The following is a 19,744-nucleotide window of genomic DNA, read 5'->3' on the forward strand; positions in this document are numbered from 1 at the left end:
AGTAAACGTCAGCAGTTCATACATCTAGCCAATGAGAGGCTTCATGAATGAAGACCACCAGTGAGTAGATACTCCTTCACTCCAGTTGCCAGTGGAACATTGAGGACAGCGAAGGACCTGGATTCACTTACAGGCTAAACACAGATTTCAGTCCCTCAGGGGCATTTGACTCAAGATGAACTCAAAGACCAAAGTAGATCCTATCACTTCTTCTCAGCAGCTGTGAGGGAAATCACCACAGGGTGGAATTGCCTCAGAGATTAATCAAGGAGATTAGTGGACAAAACAATTAGGGAAATGAGAAGGAGCTTCTTCTCTCAGAGGGTTGGGAAACATTAACTTGGCAAATGGAGTTTAATGTAGGAAGTGCGAGGTTACACAAGAACACAGGAGCTGGAGAAGGCCACTCAAACCTGCCCCACCAGTCAATATGATCGTGGTCAACCTATGCTGGCCTCAACTTCTCTTCTGTGCCATTTCTCCACAACCCACTCTGTCCCTCGATCTGTCAATTATTTATCTACTTCCACTTGAAGTACATCTAATGACCCAGCTTCCACCATCCACAGGGACAGAGAGTTGATGTTCACCACCCTCAGCGGGAAGAAATTCCCACATACCTCAGTTTTAAATGAACCACCCCTTATCTTGTAGTTATGTCCCCTTGTTCAAGACCCTGCCACTAATGAAAGCATCTTAATACCTATCTTGTTAAGCCCCCTTAGGATCTTTTGTGCTTGAATAAGGTCACCCCTCATTCTCCTAAACACCAACAGGCCCAAACTTTCTGGTCTCTCTTGGAAGGACAACTTTCTCATCCGAGGAATTAGCCTGGAGAATCTCCTGTGTACAGCTTCCAATGTTACTATATCATTTTTTAGGTAAGGAGACCAAAACCATCTGCAGTATTCCAAGTGAGGCTTTACCAACATCCTGTACAATTGCAACAAAACCTCCCCATTTTAATTGGTCTCAGGAAACCGAGGTTTCCTTTATTATTCTCAGACCTTTTACCTGAGAAATAAGGGAGGCAGAAACCCTCATCACATTTGTAAACCACTCCACATGCCGTGACCAACAATGGTCTGGGCCAAGAGCTGGAAAGAGGGATTAGGCCTGAAAGGTCTTTACTAGCCACCTTGGGTTCAATGGCCTCTTCTATGATACAAATTGTTATGGTTCCATCCTAGAAGGTCAGAGAATAGAAGGCCTGCTTAAACATGTGGTACATCAAGTACATAGCTCGCTGAAAGCAGCATCACAGGTAGAGAGGCTGGTGAAGAAAGCATTTGGTTTGTTGGCCTTCATAGGTCAGGACAACAGTACAGGAGTTGGGATGCTATGTTGCAGTTGTACAAGACCTTGGTGAGGCAGCACCTGGAGTATTGTGTACAGATTTTGTCACCCTGTTATAGGAAAGATGTCATTAAGCTGGAAAGAGTACAAAGAACATTTATGAGAATGTTGGCAGGAATCGAGGCCCTGAGTTATAGAGAGAGGTTGGGCAGGCTAGGACTTTATTCCTTGGAGTGTAGGATTCTGAAGGGTGACCTTAAAGAGGTGTTTAACATTGGAATTGGAATTGGTTTATTATTATCACTTGTGCTGAGGTACAGTGAAAAACTGGGGCATAGGTAGGGTGAACGCACATAGTCTTTCTGAAGGAAAGGAAACTATAAACTAGAGAGCATAGGTTTAAGGTGAGAGGGGTAAGATTTAAAAGTGACCTCAGGGGCAACTTCTTCACACAGAAGGTGATGGGTATATGGAATGAGCTGCCAGAGAAAGTGGTTGGGGCAGGTACAAGGAAAACATACAAAAGCCATTTGGATAATTACATGGATAGGAAGGGTTTAGAGGGATATGGGCCAAATTTGGGCAAAGGGCCTGTTTCCCTGCTCTATTACTCTATGACTCTATGACCAAAGAACAGGTGTTGAAGCTGGGATAAGATTCCACCCCCACAATGTTACATTGCCCGACCCTACCTGGACACTACAAGTGGACATGGTGGACCCACCTCCCATAACGGGAAGGTCAACAAGACGCCTTGCCCTGGGCTACGGACTGACAGAGTTTACTCACGGAGGCAGCATCTGTGACAGGAGCTTCTCTGTTTTCTGTTTCTCCACTTCCAGCTCTTCCGTTCTCTCGCGGATTAAATCCTCCAGGTTACTGGAGTACTGCTCCAACATCCTCAGCATCGAGTCAATGATGTTGGTTTTCTTTCCTTTGTTTATGATTTTGAACTGGAAGAGACAGTGATGAATCCATCAAATTTGCCCCTCTGACAAGCATTGGAAAGTACTTGCATTTCTATCGTGGCTGGCATAACCTCAAGACATCCCCACACTTTTCACAATGAATGGATGCTTTGAAAGTGTAATGTGGTACAAAGTAGAGTCAAAGAGTTCTACAATATGGAAACAAGCCATTTGGCCCTCTGATGATTAAATCCTAATCCCAGATTTACAGAGAACAGATCCTTTGGACCATGGTATCTGTGTCGAGCACAATGCCATTTTAAACTGCACATTTGCTGTATCAGATCAAGACCCTGTATCATGACATAGGAAGAACCCATCTCCCAATGCAGGGAGGTGATAATTAGAGGCCATAGATTTGAATTAGTGGGGAGCGGGTTTATAGGGGAGATGAGAGTAAATGTTTTCATCCAGAGTAAGTGGGGAGGGAATCTGTGGGCTTAACAGAAACATCATAGGTAGGAGAATCTGGATATATGCTGCCTGGTTTAGAGAGCATGTATTATGAGGAGAGACTAAGGGAGCTAGGGCTTTACTCTTTGGAGAGAAGGAGGATGACAAGAGACATGATAGAGGTGTACAAAATATTAAGAGGCATATTAAGAGGATTGGCACCTACTTAGTGCCAAGGGTTTAGACGAGGCGCAGTTTGTTAAGTGTGTCCAGGGCAGATTCCTGACACAGTATGTTGACAGGCCGACTAGAGGGAATGCCATATTAGATCTAGTTTTAGGTAATGAACCGGGACAGGTGACAGATCTATCAGTGGGTGAGCATTTGGGGGACAGTGACCATTGTTCCATAACCTTTACAATTGTCACGGACAAGGATAGGAGCAAAGAGGATGGGAAGATATTTAATTGGGGAAAGGTGAATTATGAGGCTCTAAGGTGCGAACTTGGGAGTGTAAACTGGGATGACATTTTTGAAGGGAAATGTACTATGGAGGTGTGGTCAATGTTCAGGGATCCTTTGCAGGATGTTAGGGATATATTTGTCCTGGTGAGACAGAGAAGGAATGGTAGGGTGTAGGAGCCGTGGGTGACGAGAGAGGTGGAACAACTAGTTAAGAAGAAGAAGGCAGCATACATAAGGCGTAAGCAGCAAGGATCGGACAGGGCTCGTGAGGAATATAGAGTAGCAAGGATTGAACGTAAGAAAGGACTGAGGAAAGCGAGAAGGGGACATGAAAAGGCCTTGGCGAGTAGGGTTAAGGAGAATCCCAAGGCTTTTTTCTCGTACGTGAAGAACAGAAGGATGGCTTGGTTAAAGGTAGATCTGATTAAAGACAAAGGTGGGAGGATGTGCCTGGAAGCTGTGGAAGTGGGTGAGGTTCTCAGTGAATACTTCTCTTCAGTATTCACCAAGGAGAGGGGTCTTGATGATGCTGAGGACAGTGCTGGTGAGGGTAATGTTCTAGAGTATGTAGATATTAAGAGAGAGGATGTGTTGAAGTTGTTAGAAAATTTTAGGACAGATAAGTCCCTGGGGCCTGACGGAATATTCCCCAGGCTGCTTCATGAAGCGAGGGAGGAGATTGCTGAAACGTTGGTTAGGATCTTTGAGTCCTCGTTGTCCACGGGGATGGTACCAGAGGATTGGAGGTTGGCGAATGTTGTCCCCTTATTCAAAAAAGGTAGTAGGGATGGTCCAGGGAATTACAGATCAGTGAGCCTTACGTCTGTGGTGGGTAAACTGTTAGAAAGGATTCTAAGAGATAGGATCTATGAGCATTTAGAGAATCGTGGACTGATTAGGGACAGCCAGCATGGCTATGTGAAGGGAAGATCTTGCCTCACTAGCCTGATAGGGTTCTTTGAGGAAGTGACCAGGAAGATTGATGAGGGTAGTGCAGTGGATGTGGTCTACATGGATTTTAGTAAGGCATTTGACGAGGTTCTGCATGGTAGGCTTCTTCAGAAGGTATCCAAGGGATCTAGGGAGGCGTGGTCGTGTGGATTCAGAATTGGCTTGCCTGTAGAAAGCAGAGGGTTGTGGTGGAGGGAGTGCATTCAGATTGGAGGGCTGTGACTAGTGGTGTCCCAGAGGGATCAGTTCTGGGATCTCTACTTTTTGTGATATTTATTAACAACTTAGATGAGGGGGTGGAAGGCTGGGTTAGCAAGTTTGCAGATGACACAAAGATTGGTGGTGTTGTTGATAGTGTGGAGGGCTGTTGAAGCTTACAGAGGGATATTGATAGGATGCAGAGCTGAGCTGACAATTGGCGGATGGAGTTCAATCCAGAGAAGTGTGAGGTAGTACACTTTGAAAGGACAAACTCCAAGGCTGAGTACAAGGTAAATGGCAGGATTCTGGGCAGTGTGGAGGAGAAGAGGGATCTGGGGGTTCATACCCATAGATCACTGAAAGTCGCCTCACAGGTAGATAAGGTAGTTAAAAAAGCTTATGGGATGTTAGCTTTCGTAAATCGTGGAATCGAGTTTAAGAGCCGCGAAGTGATTATGCAGCTTTACAAAACTCTGGTTAGACCACACTTAGAGTACTGTGTCCAGTTCTGGTCGCCTCATTATAGCTAGGATGTGGAGGCATTGGAAAGGGTGCAGAGGAGATTTACCAGGATGCTGCCTGGATTAGAGAATATGGATTATGAGGAGAGACTAAAGGAGCTAGGGCTGTTCTCATTGGAGAGAAGGAGGGTGAGGGGAGACATGATAGAGGTATACAAGATATTGAGAGGAGTAGATAGAGTGGACAGTCAGCGCCTCTTCCCCAGGGCACCAATGCTCAATACAAGAGGGCATGGCTTTAAGGTAATGGGTGAGAAGTTCAAGGGGGATGTCAGAGGGAGGTTTTTCACCCAGAGAGTGGTTGGTGCATGGAATGCGCTGCCTGAGGTGGTGGTGGAGGCTGATACATTGGACAAGTTCAAGAGATTGTTAGATAAACGTATGGAAGAATTTAAGATTGAGGGATATGTGGGAGGAAGGGGTTAGATAGTCTTAGGTGTGGTTTGAAGGGCGGCACAATATTGTGGGCCGAAGGGCCTGTATTGTGCTGTACTGTTCTATGATTCTATGGTTCTAAAGATAGAGTGGACAGTCAGCACCTCTTTCCCAGGGCACCAACGCTCAATACAAGAGGACATGACTTTAAAGTAATGGGTGGGAAGTTCAAGGGAGATATCGGAGGAAGGTTTATTACCCAGAGAGTGGTTGGGGCATGGAATGCGCTGCCTGAGGTGGTGGTGGAGGCAGGTACATTGGTCAAATTCAAGGGATTATGAGATAGGCACATGGAGGAAATTAAAATAGAGGGATATGTGGGAGGAAGGGGTTAGATAGTCTTAGGCAAGGTTTAAAGGTCGGCACAACATTGTGTGCCGAAGGGCCTGTATTGTGCTGTACTGTTCTATGTTCTATATGAGGAGATTATATAAATGATTAGGATGCGAATGCACAAGGCTTGATCAGTAAGTTCACAGATGACACGAAATTAGGAGGTGTTGTTGATAGTGAAGAAGGTTATCGTAGATTACAGGGGGATCTTGGTCAGTTAGGGAAGTGGGTCAAGGGGTGGCAAATGGATCTCAAACAGATAAGTGTGAGGTGATGCACAGTCAAACCAGCATCGGACTATGAATGGTCGGGCACTCGGGAGCGTAATGGAACAGAGGCACCTTGGAATACAAGTGCATAGTTTGTTGAAAGCAGCATCACAGGTAGACAAGGTAGTGAAAAAGGTGGTTAGCACACTGGCCTTCATCAGTCAGGGCACTGAGTTTTGGAGTTGGCACATTATGTTGCGGTTGTACAAGTCATTGGTGAGGCAACACCTGGAGTACTGTGGACAGTTTTGGTCACCCTGTTATAGGAAAGACGTGGTTAAACTAGAAAGAGCGCAGAAAAGATTTACAAGGATGTTGCCAGGACTAGAGGGCCTGAGTTATAGGGAGAGGTTGACCAGGCTGGGTCTTTATTCCTTGGAGCGTAGGAGAGTGAGGGGCGACCTTATAGAAGTGTTTAAAATTATGAGAGGCATAGATAGAGTGGATGGTGACAGTCTTTTCCCCAGGGTAGGGGAGTCCAAAACTAGGGGGCACAGATTTAGGGTGAGAGGGGAAAGATTTAAAAGGGACCCAAAGGGCAATTTTTTTCATGCAGAGGGTGGTCAGTATATGGAATGAGCTGCCAGAGGAAGTGGTTGAGGCAGGTACCATAGTATTATTTAATGTAGCTACAGGAGGAGCGGAGGGGCAGAGCTTAGAGGGATATGGGCTGAACACAGGAAATTGGGACTAGCTGGGTAGGCACCATGGTCGGCATGGACTGGTTGGGCCAAAGGGCCTGTATCCGTGCTGTGTTGCTCTATGACTCTGTGACTCTAAATCCATTAGAGCAGAAGCTGGGAAGTGAGTTTAGCTCTTTCAATGGTCAACATGGAGAAAATGGGCCAAATGGTCTCCTGTACCATTAAGATAAGATAAGATATCCTTATTAGTCACATGTACATCGAAACACACAGTGAAATGCATCTTTGCATGGAATGTTCTGGGGGCAGCCCACGTGTCGCGACGCTTCTGGCACCAACATAACATGCCCATAACTCCTAATCAGTACATCTTTGGAATGTGGGAGGAAACCGGAGCACCCGGAGGAAACCCACGCAGACACGGGGAGAACGTACAAACTCCTTACAGACAGCAGCCAGAATTGAACCCGGGTCACTGGCACTGTAATTGCATTATGCTAACCGTTATGCTTAGTCTCTGTGAATCAATGGAGAACTGCAATCAGTACACCCAATCATTTTCTGGTAACTTAACCACAGATTGAAAGCTTCACACACCCCGCAATACTATGTTCAAACTCCCATTGTAAAACTCAGGATGTGAACTGATGCCATTTCCTTCTGTAAACCTCTCCAGCCCTCCAACCTCATGTCTTTCCGACACAGTGCCATATACTGAACCACAGATGGTGATGAGGAGGCATACAGGCACGATACAGATCGGCTGGTTGTGCGGTGACACAACACAACCTCACACTCAACATCAGCAAGACCAAGGAACTGATTGTGGACTTCAGGGAGGGGAAGTCGGGAGAACACACACCAGTCCTCATTGAGGGGTCAGCGGTGGAAAGGGTGAGCAGTTCCTGGGTGTCAACACCTCAGAGCAACTATCCTGCACCCAACACATTGATGCGATCACCAAGAAGGCACACCAGTGGCTCTACTCCATTAGGAGTTTGAGGAGATCTGGTATGTCATCAAAGAGTCTTGCGAATTTCTACAGGTGTATGGTGGAGAGCATTCTGACTGGTATGGAGGCTTCAATGTGCAAGATCGAAAGAGGCTGCAGAGGGTTTGTAGACTCAGCCAGCTCCATCATGGGCACAACCCTCCCTGCCCTCGAGGATATCTTCAAGAGGCGGTGCCTCAAGAAGGCAGCATCCATCATTAGGGACCCTCACCATCCGGGACATGCCCTCTTCTCGTTACTACCATCGGGGAGGAGGTACAGGAGCCTGAAGACCCACACTCAATGTTTCAGGAACAGCTTCTTCCTCTCCGCCATCAGATTTCTGAATGGTCCATGAACCCATGAACATCACCTTGGTATTCCTTCTTTGCACTATTTTATTTATTTATGTTTTAGTAACATAGTAATTTTAATATCTTGCACTGTACTGCTGCCGCAAAACAACAAATTTCACGATATATGTCAGTGATAATAAACCTGATTCTAATTCTGATCCAAAGTGTGAGAACATAGACAGGTATCACACCCTTTTGATGAAGTTTCACAAATCCACACAGCTCATTTTCACCTTAGGAGGTAACAGGGGTGAAGAGTCAAGTGAAGGAAGTCCACAAATCTTAAACGAGTGGAAGGCTTGAAGTAAATTGGGAAGTTGGGATCAATTCAACAATAACCTTGGTCAGGTCAGATCCCATAAAAACCTAATGTTACATGAGCCTTGGGAGGAGAAGACAAGTGGCAAGTGGTACCTCCTGCTTTTATGATTTATTACGCCAATAACAGACTATCTGATCCAGCCTCACCACAAGAAGACGTAAGGGCCATTTGCAAACTGAGAGTGACCAAGGAGACACAAGAGACTGCAGATGCTGGAATCTGAGCAAAAAGCTGGTGGAACTCAGCAGGTCATGCAGCACCTATGGAGGGAAATGGACAGTCAACATTTCAGGTTGAGACCTTTCATATGGACTGCTATAAGTGAAGCAGTGGGGGCCAGGGAATTGAAAGTTGTTGAAGTGGTGGAGAACCTGCGTCACGGATGTAGGTGGGAAGAGACTGGACCAGTTGGGATACGAAGAGGTGAGCTCAGTAGGGCAGGAGCAAGCACAAACAATGGGCCTACTGGGGCAGTCGGGTTTGTGAATCTTAGGTGGGAGATAGAAGCAGGTGCTGTGAGGTTGGGGAATAAGGCGAGAGGCTGTGGAGGGGAGATCTCCTGAAGTAATGAGGTCTGTGATGGTACAGGAGGTAGACACCTGATGATTGTCGGTGTGTCCTGGTCCAGATGTAGGTCAGAGGAGGTGTCTGAGAGCTGCTGTCTGGCCCCTGCAAGGGAGAGGTCTGTCCGCCAGACTACAGAGGCACTACCCATGTCTGCAGATTTGATGGTGAGAATGACCAAGGACTCAGGAGAAGATAGCAGGCATGGTAGTGTAGCAGTTAGCGTAACGCTTTACAGCGCCAGCGACCCGGGTTCAAATCCGGCCACTGCCTGTAAGGAGTTTGTACGTTCTCCCCGTGTCTGCATGGGTTTCCTCTGGGTGCTCCGGTTTCCTCTCACGTTCCAAAGACGTACAGGTTAGGAAGTTGTGGGCATGCTATGTTGGCGCCAGAAGCGTAGTGACACTTGTGGGCTGCCCCCCAGAACATTCTACACAAAAGATGCATTTCACTGTGTGTTTCGATGTACATGTGACTAATAAAGAAATCTTATCTTATCTTATTACCTCAGAAGTTGTAAAACTTAACAGTGAGGAACTTCAGATACAATTCACAAATACTTTTCCCACATCTGAAAAGAGAACAATGGGGTCTCAAAGAGACCATAATTGTGACCATCTTCAAGACCTACATCAGTGGTAGGGAAATTATTGGAGAAACTTCTTAGGGAATGGATCTAGTCACATTTGGAAAAGCATCGGCTTATTAGGGATAGTCATCATGCTTTGTGCAGGGGGAGGTCATGTCTCACAAACTTGATTGAGTTTTTGAGAAGGTGTCTTGAGAAGGAGTCTAGAATTATGGGTCATGGTATCAGAATAAAGGGAAAGCCATTTAGGGCTGAGATAAGGAGAAATTTCTTCAGGCAGAGGGTGGTGAATCCTCTCCCAAGAGGGTTGTGGATGCTCAGTAATTTATTGCATCCAAAGCAGGAAAGGATAGATTTCTGGATATTAAAGAAGTCAAGGAATATGGGGAATGAGGCAGGGAAATAGTTCTGAGGTGGAAAATCAGCCACAATCTTGCAAATTTTTCTCCCTCTCCCAAGACAGTGGTGAGACTGCACTCAGAGTACAGTGTGCAATTCTGGTCGTCGTACTATAGGAAGGATGTGATTAAGCTGGAGAGGGTGCAGAAAATTTCACGAGGATGTTGCCAGGACTGGAGGGCTTGAGTTATGAGGAGAGACTGGAGAGGCTGGGACTGTTTTCACTGGAGCGAAGGAGGCTGAGGGGTGACCTTATAGACGTTTATAAAATAATCAAGGGCATGGATTGGGTAGATAGTCACAGAATTTTTCCAGGAGCATAGGATTGGGGTGAGAGGAGAAAGATCGAAAGGGGATCTGAGGGGCAAGTTTTACACTCAGAAAGTGGCGCGTATATGGAACGAACTGCCAGAGGAGGTGGTAGAGGTGGGTGGGTATAATTATGTTTAAAAGACATATGGAAAGGTACATGGATAGGAAAGGAATAGAGGGAAATGGGTGAAATGCAGGCAAACGGGTCTAGATTAGGTAGGCATTTTGGTCAGCATGGACAAGTTGGGCAGAAGGGGCTGTGCTGTATAACTGCATGACTTTACCTTTTACATCTGCTTCATGATGGCAGGCAAGCCACGATCCGAGCCAACAGATTCACAGTGCAGTCAAGGAAGAGTGCATCATTGCCCCAACACTTTTCTGAGTCTTTCTTGCTACAATACTGCACCTCACCTCCAAGAAACCTTCTGCTGGACTGGAGCTAATCTACGGGACAAAAAGGAAACCTAAGTTTCCTCCACTCCAAAGCCATAGTCTCCCCAACTTCTGCAATCAAATGAAGTGATTGCAAATATTCAGAGCAATGTTTAGACTCTTAACCTCACAATCTGCCTTGTTATGACCTTGCACCTTATTGTCTACCTGCAGTGCACTTTCTCTGTGGTTGTTACACTTTATTCTGCATTCTGTTATTGTTTTACCTTGTACTACCTCAATACACTGTGCAATGAGTTGATCTGTATGAACGGTATGCAAGACAAGTTTTTCACTGGACCTCGGTACAAGTGACAATAATAAACCAATTCCAATTCCAATTCCAAGCCCACACTCCAAGCCAACATCGATTCACTTACTGAAGAATATGAACAGTTGGACCTCAGTGGAACATACAAGAAACAAAGGTTCTCATCCAACCTGCCCCTGTGGTACAACATCACTCCCTGACACGGCTAGACCATCAAAACTGTGGACTGCTTCCCATTTCTCAGGAGTCATTTCTCAAGGATAGGTTGAGTCAGCTAGGGTTTTTCTCTTTGGAGAGAAGGAGGATGAGAGGAGACTTGATAGAGGTGTACAAGATGATAAGAGGCATAGATCGAGTGGACAGTCCGACACTTTTTCCCAGAACGACAATGGCTAACATGAGGGGGCATAATTTTGAGGTGATTGGAGGAAGGTATAAGGGGGATGTCAGAAGTAAGTTTTTTACACAGGGTGGTGGGTGCGTAGAACGCACTGCCGACAGAGGTTGTGGGGGCAGATACATTAGGGACATTTGAGAGACTCTTAGGTAGCCACATGAATGATAAGAGAAATGGGGGGCTACGTGGGAGGGAAGGGTTAGATAGATCTTAGAGCAGGATACAATGTCGGCACAACATTGTGGGCTGAAGGGCCTGTACTCTTCTGTAATGTTCTATGTTCTAACTAAGGCAGGCATCTGTGATGAAATTCACCCTCACCTTCATTGCAGCAGTACAGCCTTTGTTTCCAACTGAGCAAAAGAGTGTTGGTTTGAAGATCAAGTCTTCAGACCTGGCACAGAATTGGTGGTCAATCGGCAGCAGCGATCCCTGCCCTTCTGTGTGCTTCTGAGACCTGGCCTACCTTCAGTGCACACCTCAAGCACAGGAAAGATACCACTACTATCTCTGCAAAATCCTCCAAATGTTTTTATCTCAGGATGCAAACCAATATCAGCCTCCTCTCCCAGACCAACATCCTCAGCAGTAAAGCCCCTAATTACACTTTGTCAGTTCTGTAGGTAAGTCACATCATTCACATGCCCAGCACCAGACTCTGAGCTCTGTCACAGGAAGAGATGACCACCTGACAAAGGAAAAGGTTCAAGGACGTTCTCAAAGCCTCCTTGAAAATGTGTGAAGTCCCCTCGACCTTAATTGCTCTAAATAGAGGAGGAGCATTCAGGATGAGAACCTCAAATCCATTCACTTGGACCATGCAGAAGACAGGAGAGAGCATATCACCTCCCAAACTACCCACCAGCCCACCTTGTGAAGAACCTCCTGCCCCAACCATGGCAGAGTCTGCCTCATGTGTCACCTCAGAAGCCACAGACTGAACTGGAAGCAAATCATCCTCAATCCTGAGGAACCGCCTCGGAGATAGAAGAAAAAGTGGTAGGTTGATACTGCAGCAGCTTTACACGCCAGCACTCCAGGTCAGGGCAAGAGCCGGCCAATCAAATATTTTTATTCATTTCACAGGATGTGAATGTTGCTGGTCAAAGAGTCATAGAGTCATACAGTGCAGAAACAGGCCTTTCGGCCCAACATCACTGCCAGCCCTTTTGTCCAATCAACAATAATCCCATTTGCCTGCATTAGGCAAAAGAAAATTAGTTTAATTCGGCATTGTTTTTGGCACAGACATTGTGGGCCGAAGGGCCTGTTCCTGTGCTGTACTGTTCTATGTTCTAGGAATGTATCCATTGCCTTGTATATTTAAGTGTCTGCTTAAATGCCTCTTAAACATAGTGATTGTATCTGATTCCACTATCTCCTCTGACAGCACTTTCCAGATATCAACCCCTCTCTGTTTGAAAAACTTACCCCGAAAATCTATTTTAACTCCCCTATCTCTCACCTTTAATCTCTGCCTCATTTAATGGTCATCTCCAATTGCTCTTGAGGAGTTGTCGGAGACCACTTCATGAACCATTGTGGTCCATGTGATTGCAGGGTACTCCCATAATGTGCAACAGTTCTGATGTAACAGTGGTTTGATGGGCAGATTATAATGTTGCTGTAATGAGACTGTAATTGCATATAAAGCCAGGACAGGTAAAGATGACAGGTTTCCTTCCATAAAGTGCATTGGCGAACCAAATGTATTTGACGCAATGCACAAAATGCTGGAGGAGCTCAGCAGGTCAGGCAGCATCTGTGGAGGGAAATGGACAGTCGACGTTTCAGGTCGAGACCCTTCAACTGGACTGAAAGATAGAGGGGAGATCGCCGGTATAAAGAGGTGAGGGGAAGGGGTGGTGCAAGAGCTGGCAGGTGATAGGTGGATCCAGGTGAGAAGGAGTGAAGGGCACATAGGGAGAAGGGAGAGGGGGAATAGTGACAGAGATTGGGAGGTGATAGATGGACGTGACAGAGAGCTGCAGATAATGGAAGTTGATAGGAGAGAAAGTCTCCAAATGTATTTTATACCCAGTAGTTTCATGGTTATTATTATACTGGCTTCAAGACTTAATTAATTTACTAAAATTAATCTCTACAGCTCCATTCATGTTTTCAAGACATTACGCCCGGCCTCTTGATTGTATGTCCAATAGTTATGATAGTGGTCATTATTTCTTCTACTTTCTGTATGAACCTTCCATGGAATGTTTGATAAATTGGAGGCCAGTGAACGTTATATGGTATTCCAGAGGTAGTGATGAAGGCAGATCCAATAGTTGAGTTCAAGAAGGAGCTGGATAATTGCCTAAAAGGGAAAAACAATGCAGGGCTATGGGGAGATCCTAGGGGAGTGGGATGCACTGAATTGTTCCTACATATAGAACATAGAACAGTACAGCAAAGGAACAGGCCGTTCGGCCCACGATGTCTTTGCCCACACGATGCCAAATTAAATTAAATCTCTTCTGCCTGCACATGACCCGTATCCCTCCATTCCTTTCATGTTCATGTGTCTCTCTAAATGCCTCTTAAACGTCACTATCATATCTGCTTCCACCACCACTCCTGGCAGCCCATTCCAGGCACCCACCAATGGTTAGCGTAACACCATTACAACGCCAGCGACCCGGGTTCAATTCTGGCCACTGTCGGTAAAGACTTTGTACGTTCTCCCTGTGTCTGTGTGGGTTTCCTCCAGGTGCTCCGGTTTCTTCCCACGTTCCAAAGGCGTACGGGTTAGGAAGTTGTGGGCATGTTATGTTGGCGCTGGAAGCGTGGCGACTCTTGCGGGCTGCCCCCAGAACACTCTACACAAAAGATGAATTTCACTGTGTGTTTTGATGTACATGTGACTAATAAAGATATCTTATCTTAAATATGCCCCACACATCTTCTTTAAACTTTCCTCCTCTCACCTTAAATACATGTCCTCTGGTGCTCGATATTTCTACCCTGGGGAAAGATTCTGACTGTCTACACTATCTATGCCTCTCATAATCTTATAAACTTCAATCAGATCTCCCCTTAGCCTCTGACCCTCCAGAGAAAACAACCCAAGTTTGTCCAACCTCTCCTTATAGCTCATACCCTCTAATCCAGGCAGCATCCTGGTGAACCTCTTCTGCACCCTTTCCAAACCTCGACATCCTTCCTGTAATGACGTGACCACAATTACACACAGTGCTCCAAGTGCAACCTAATCAATGTTTTATTAAGCTGCAACATGACTTCCTTAATCTTATACTCAATGCCCCAACTGATGAAAGTAACATGCCAGATGCCTCCTTTATCATCCTATCTACTTGGGTGGCCACTTTCAGGGAGCTATGGACTTGGACTCCAAGATCCCTTAGATAGAGCCGGTATGGACAAGATGGGCCAAATATCCTCCTTCCATGCTGTAACTATTCTGTGATTCTGTTTTCTACACTGGTGTTAACCAGCTGAAGAGACCAAGTCCCAATGGTTCCAAGAGATATGAAGTTACCCTCCTCATTTCCAAAAGATTCGGTCCCTGGAGCCATCTACTCACTCGATCAAAGATCTCGTTAAAGGTAGGCCTCCTGTCTGGAAGCTCAGTCCAGCACTGCTTCATCAGTTGGATACACTCCAATGGCGCTTGATCTGGAGAGACAGTGGGCCGACACATCGGAGGTGGCTTCTTCACTTTCCTTATTATCTCTAAAGAGAAAATGATACGTAAATGTTATGAAGGAAAGACCAAGAGGTACAGGTTTGCCAATGGTGACAGCACTAAACTTCTGAAGTTATATTACAATTAAGTCTTACAGGCCCTTTATCCCACCACGTTCATGCCAACCTTCAGATACCCATCCATACTAATCCCATTGGTTGGACAGACCTGGGTTGTTTTCTCTGGAGCGTCGGAGACTGAGGGGAGACCTGATAGAAGTCTATAACATTATGGGAGGCACAGATAGGGTAGACAGTCAGAATCTTTTCCTCAGGGTAGAAATGTTAAACACTAGAGGACATGCATTTAAGGTAAGAGGGGGAAAGTTTAAAGGAGATGTGTGGGGCAAGTTTTTTACACAGAGAGTGGTGGGTGCCCGGAACGGGCTGCCAGAGGTGACGTTGGAAGAAGATATAATAGAGGCTTTTAAGAGGCTGTTAGACAGGCACATGAACATGCAGGGAATAGAGGGATATGGATCATGTGCAGGCAGAAGGGATCTAGTTTAATTTGGCGTCGTGTTCGGCACAGACATGGTGGGCCGAAGGGCCTGTTCCTGTGCTGTGCTGTTCTATGTTCTATTAATATTCACTTCTTCTCCTCAACTGGAGAACCAGCCAGCAGTAAAACCACCCCCCACAGATGCACAATCATTGCGGAAGAATGCAGCACAGAACCCACCTTCGGGACTGAGACCCAACATGCAGTACGGAGAGCCTCGGACCACGACTTCCTGCAGGATGATAGCGAAACTGTAAGTGTCTCCTTTCATTGTTGGCTTCCTGGATGACTCAGGATCTCTCAGGAACTCAGGAGCTGTCCAAAACAACTCTGATAAGAAAGAAAAGGGACAGATTTGTTTTAGATCTTGGTAGGTTCTAACGACGTGGCAGCCAATCAGTCCCTGGGTTGATCTGGACAACAACAACAACTTGCATCTATGTTGCACCTTTAATGCGGTAAAATGTCCCAAAGTGATCCACAAGAAATGAAGGTCATTAGTGCACTTGAATACACAAGAATAATACCAATCCAGATTAAAAAAAAACAGTTATGAAAATACTCCTCAGGTCAGGCAGCATCTGTGGAGGAGAAACAGAACTAATGTTTCAGTTCAGTGGCTTTTCATCAGAACAGAGGCTGCTTGACCTGTTGGGTATTTCCAGCCTATTTATCTACCTCGTTACAACCTTGCACTTTACTCTGTGCTTGTACTGTACTTTCTCTGTAGCTGTGACATTTTATATTGCTTTACCCTGTACTACCTCAATGCACTGTGTAATGAATTGACCTGTACGATCGGTATGCAAGACAAGTTTTTCACTGTACCTCGGTACAAGTGACAATAATAAACCAATACCAATACCAATACCAATTCCAACATTTCAGATTTGAAATGTCTGCATTTTCTTTTGCTTTTGGTAATCCAGATGTTTGGCAGCTGGGAAACTAACATTCAATTAAATCTCCTTTAAAGTGCAATTTTTGGGAATACGATCATGAAATTATTGGATCGGTGTGTTAAACAAATCTGGCTCCCTATCACCCTTGCCCTGTCACTGCAGAGAGTTGTGGACGCAGCTCAGCACATCACGGAAACCAGCCTCCCCTCCATGGACTCTGTCTATACTTCTTGCTGCCTCGGTAAAGGAGCCAGCATAATCAAAAACCTCACCCATCCTGCACATTCTCTCTTCTATCCCCTCCCATCGAGCAGAAGACACAAAACCTGAAAGCACATACCACCAGGTTCAAGGACAGCTTCTATCCCGCTGTTATAAGACTATTAAGTGGTTCTCTAGTATGATAAGCTAGACTCTTGATCTCACAATATACCTCGTTGTGACCTTGCACCTTATTGTCTGCCTGCACTGCACTTTCTCTGTAACTGTAACACTTTATTCTGCATTAGCAGTTAGCGTAACGCTATTACAGCGCCAGTGACCCAGGTTCAATTCCGGCCGCTGTCTGTAAGGATTTTGTACGTTCTCCCCGTGTCTGCATGGGTTTCCTCCGGGTGCTCCGGTTTCCTCCCGCATTCCAAGGACGTACGGGTTAGGAAGTTGTGGGCATGCTATGTTGGCGCCGGAAAAGTGGCGACACTTGAGGGCTGCCCCCAGCATATTCTCAGCAATGCAAAAAGACACATTTCACTGTGTGTTTCGATGTACATGTGACTAACAAATACCTAAGAAAAATCCAACTCAATGTAATTAATTGATCTGTACAAACAGTATGCAAGACAAGTTTTTCACTGTACCTCAGTACAAGTGACAATAATAAACCAAATCCAATACCAATACCAAATCCATGCCATAGAGTGAGTTTTACAGTGGTTAAGTTACTGAACTAGTAACCCAGACATAGTGGTGGAATAGTGATGCAATGAATAGAGCCACTGTCTCATAGCTCAAGTGACCTGGGTTCGATCCTGATCTCGGCCACTGTCCGAGTGGAGTTTGCACATTCGCCCTGTGACTGTGTGGGTTTCCCTGGGTACTCTGGTTTCCTCCCACATTCCAAAGATGTGTGGTTTAGTAGGTTAATTAGCCACATAAATTGTCCCTAGTGTGTGGATGAGAACCTGGGAGGGGAGTGGATGGGAATGTGGGGCGAATAAAATGATATTAGTGCAAGATTGATGTAAATGTGTGCTTTAGAGTCGATGCAGACTTAATGGGCCAAGGGGTATGTTTCCGTGTTGTACGACTGTATGACTTGTTTGGGCCCCGTATCTAAGGTGGCCCTGGAGGGGGTCCAGAGAAGGTTCACAAGAATGATCCCGGGAATGAAAGGCTTAATGTACAAGGAGCGTTTCATGTCTCTGGGCCTGTACTTGATAGAATTCAGAAGGCTGAAGGGGGGAACACATTGAAACCTACTGGATACTGAAAGGAGAAACAAAGGACTGCAGATGCTGGAATCTAGATGAACCACGATGATGCTGGAGGAACTCAGCAGGCCAGGCAGCATCTGTGGAGAAAAGCAGGTGGTCAACATTTCGGGTCAGGACCCTTCTTCAGGACGCAAAACGTTGACCACCTGCTTTTCTCTACGGATGCTGCCTGGCCTGCTGAGTTCCTCCAGCATCATTGCATTTCATCTGGATACTGAAAGGACTGGATAGAGTGGATGTGGAGAGAATGTTTCCAACAGTGGGAGAGTCCAGGATCCAAGGGAACAGCCTCAGAATAAAGGGACATCCCTTTAGAACTGAGATGAGGAGGAATTTCTTCAGCCAGAGGGCGGTGAATATGTGGAATTCATCGCCACAGAGGGCTGTGGAGGCCAAGTCACTGGGTGTATTTAAGGCAGAGATTGATAGGTTCTTGATTGGTAAGGGGTTATGGGTTACGGGTAGAAGGCAGGAGAATGGGGTTGAAAAAAAAATCAGCCATGATTGAATGGCAGAGCAGACTCGATGGGCTGAATGGCCTAATTCTGCTCCTATATCTTATGATTTTATGGACTCTTATGATTTAACTACCTGGAATAATAACCCAGAGACCCCAAGTTCAAATCCCACCATGACGGCTCTGGAATGTAGTTAGTAATTTGGGATGAGAGGGGAATAAGCAAGCAAAAGTTATCCAATAGTAATGATGCCTGGAAAATCTGATGGATTGTTATAAAGCCCCCAAAGGAAGGAAATCTGCCATTCTAACTTATATGTGACCCCAGACCAACAAAATTCCGTGGACTCTTAAGTGGCTCACATGCACTCCACTCCGCTCACGAGCAATGAGGAGTGGGGTAATAAGTTCTGGCATGTTAGAGAAGCACAAATCCTGAAAAAATTAATACAAAATATTCTATGAGGGATGAAGGGACTGGGCCTAGAGACTAGAACATGCAGTTAGAGTTTTGTGTTTGGAATCTGGGAGAAGTGGTGGAGACAGATTCCATTGTGGCCTTCAAGAAGGAATTGGATAAATATATGGTGGAGAAAGAGCTGCAAGAGAAGGGGCCAATAGGGTGGAAATAGTGAGTGGCCCTGGTGGCGAGCCGACATGGGAAGAATGGGCCAAATGGCCTCTTTCTGCACTGTAGTCATTCCATGGTTCTATGATGTTGCCTGGAATGGAGGCCTATAGTTATAAGGAGAGATTGGATTGACTGGGTTTATTCTCAGTGGAAAGTAGGAGACTGAGGGGTGACCTTATGGAGGTTCATAAAATTATGAGGGGCAGAGATAGGATAGAAGGTCACTGTCTTTATCCCAGGGCAGGACAGTCTAGAACTAGAGGCATGGATTTATGGTGAGAGGGGAGGAATTTAAATGAGATCTGAGGAGTGAGTTTTTCACACAGAAGGTGGCGGTTATCTGAAACAAGCTGACAGAGGACGTGGTGGAGCAGATACAATTACAATATTTAAAAGACATTTAGACGGTTAATTAGATAGGAAAGGTATAGAGGCAGCACATTTCAGATACCTACTGCTCTCTGAGTAAAAAAACATGCCCCGCACATCTCCTTTAAACTTGCCCCCTCTCACCTTAAGTGCACATCATCTAGTATTTAACATTTCTACCTGGGAAAACAACCCTAGTTTGTCCAACCTCACCTTATAGCTCATACCCTCTAATCCAGGCAGCATCCTGGTGAACCTCTTCTATACGCTTTCCAAAGCTTCCACACCCTTCTTGGAATGGGATGACCAGAAGTGCACACAATACTCCAAGTGCAGCCTAACCAAAGTTTTATATAGCTGCAACTTGATTTCCTTACTCTTAAATTTGATGCCCCAACCAATGAAGGCAAGTGTTCCATATGCCTTGTTTTACCAGCCTATCTATTTTGTGGTCACTTTCAGGGAGCTATGGACTTGGACCCCAAAATCCCTCTGTGCATCACTGCTGTTAAGAGTCCTGCCATTAACTGTATATTTTCCCCTTGTATTTGACCTCACAAGGTGCAACAGTTCATA

General features: G+C 45.6%; 1 protein-coding gene across 1 annotated transcript in view; it reads right to left on the minus strand.

Moving 5' to 3' along the window:
* gucy2f (guanylate cyclase 2F, retinal) overlaps positions 1-19,744 on the minus strand; it is a 68,058-nt gene that overhangs the window by 18,253 nt on the left and 30,061 nt on the right. Inside the window, exons 10-12 of the mRNA XM_052026505.1 lie at positions 15,497-15,646; positions 14,654-14,802; positions 2,086-2,249 (exon numbers count right to left, since the gene is read on the minus strand). Coding sequence (XP_051882465.1) covers positions 2,086-2,249; positions 14,654-14,802; positions 15,497-15,646 — 463 coding nt within the window. The remainder of the gene's footprint in view (positions 1-2,085; positions 2,250-14,653; positions 14,803-15,496; positions 15,647-19,744) is intronic.

The sequence above is a fragment of the Pristis pectinata genome, chromosome 11, assembly GCF_009764475.1.
Source record: "Pristis pectinata isolate sPriPec2 chromosome 11, sPriPec2.1.pri, whole genome shotgun sequence".
Lineage (NCBI taxonomy): Eukaryota > Metazoa > Chordata > Chondrichthyes > Rhinopristiformes > Pristidae > Pristis > Pristis pectinata.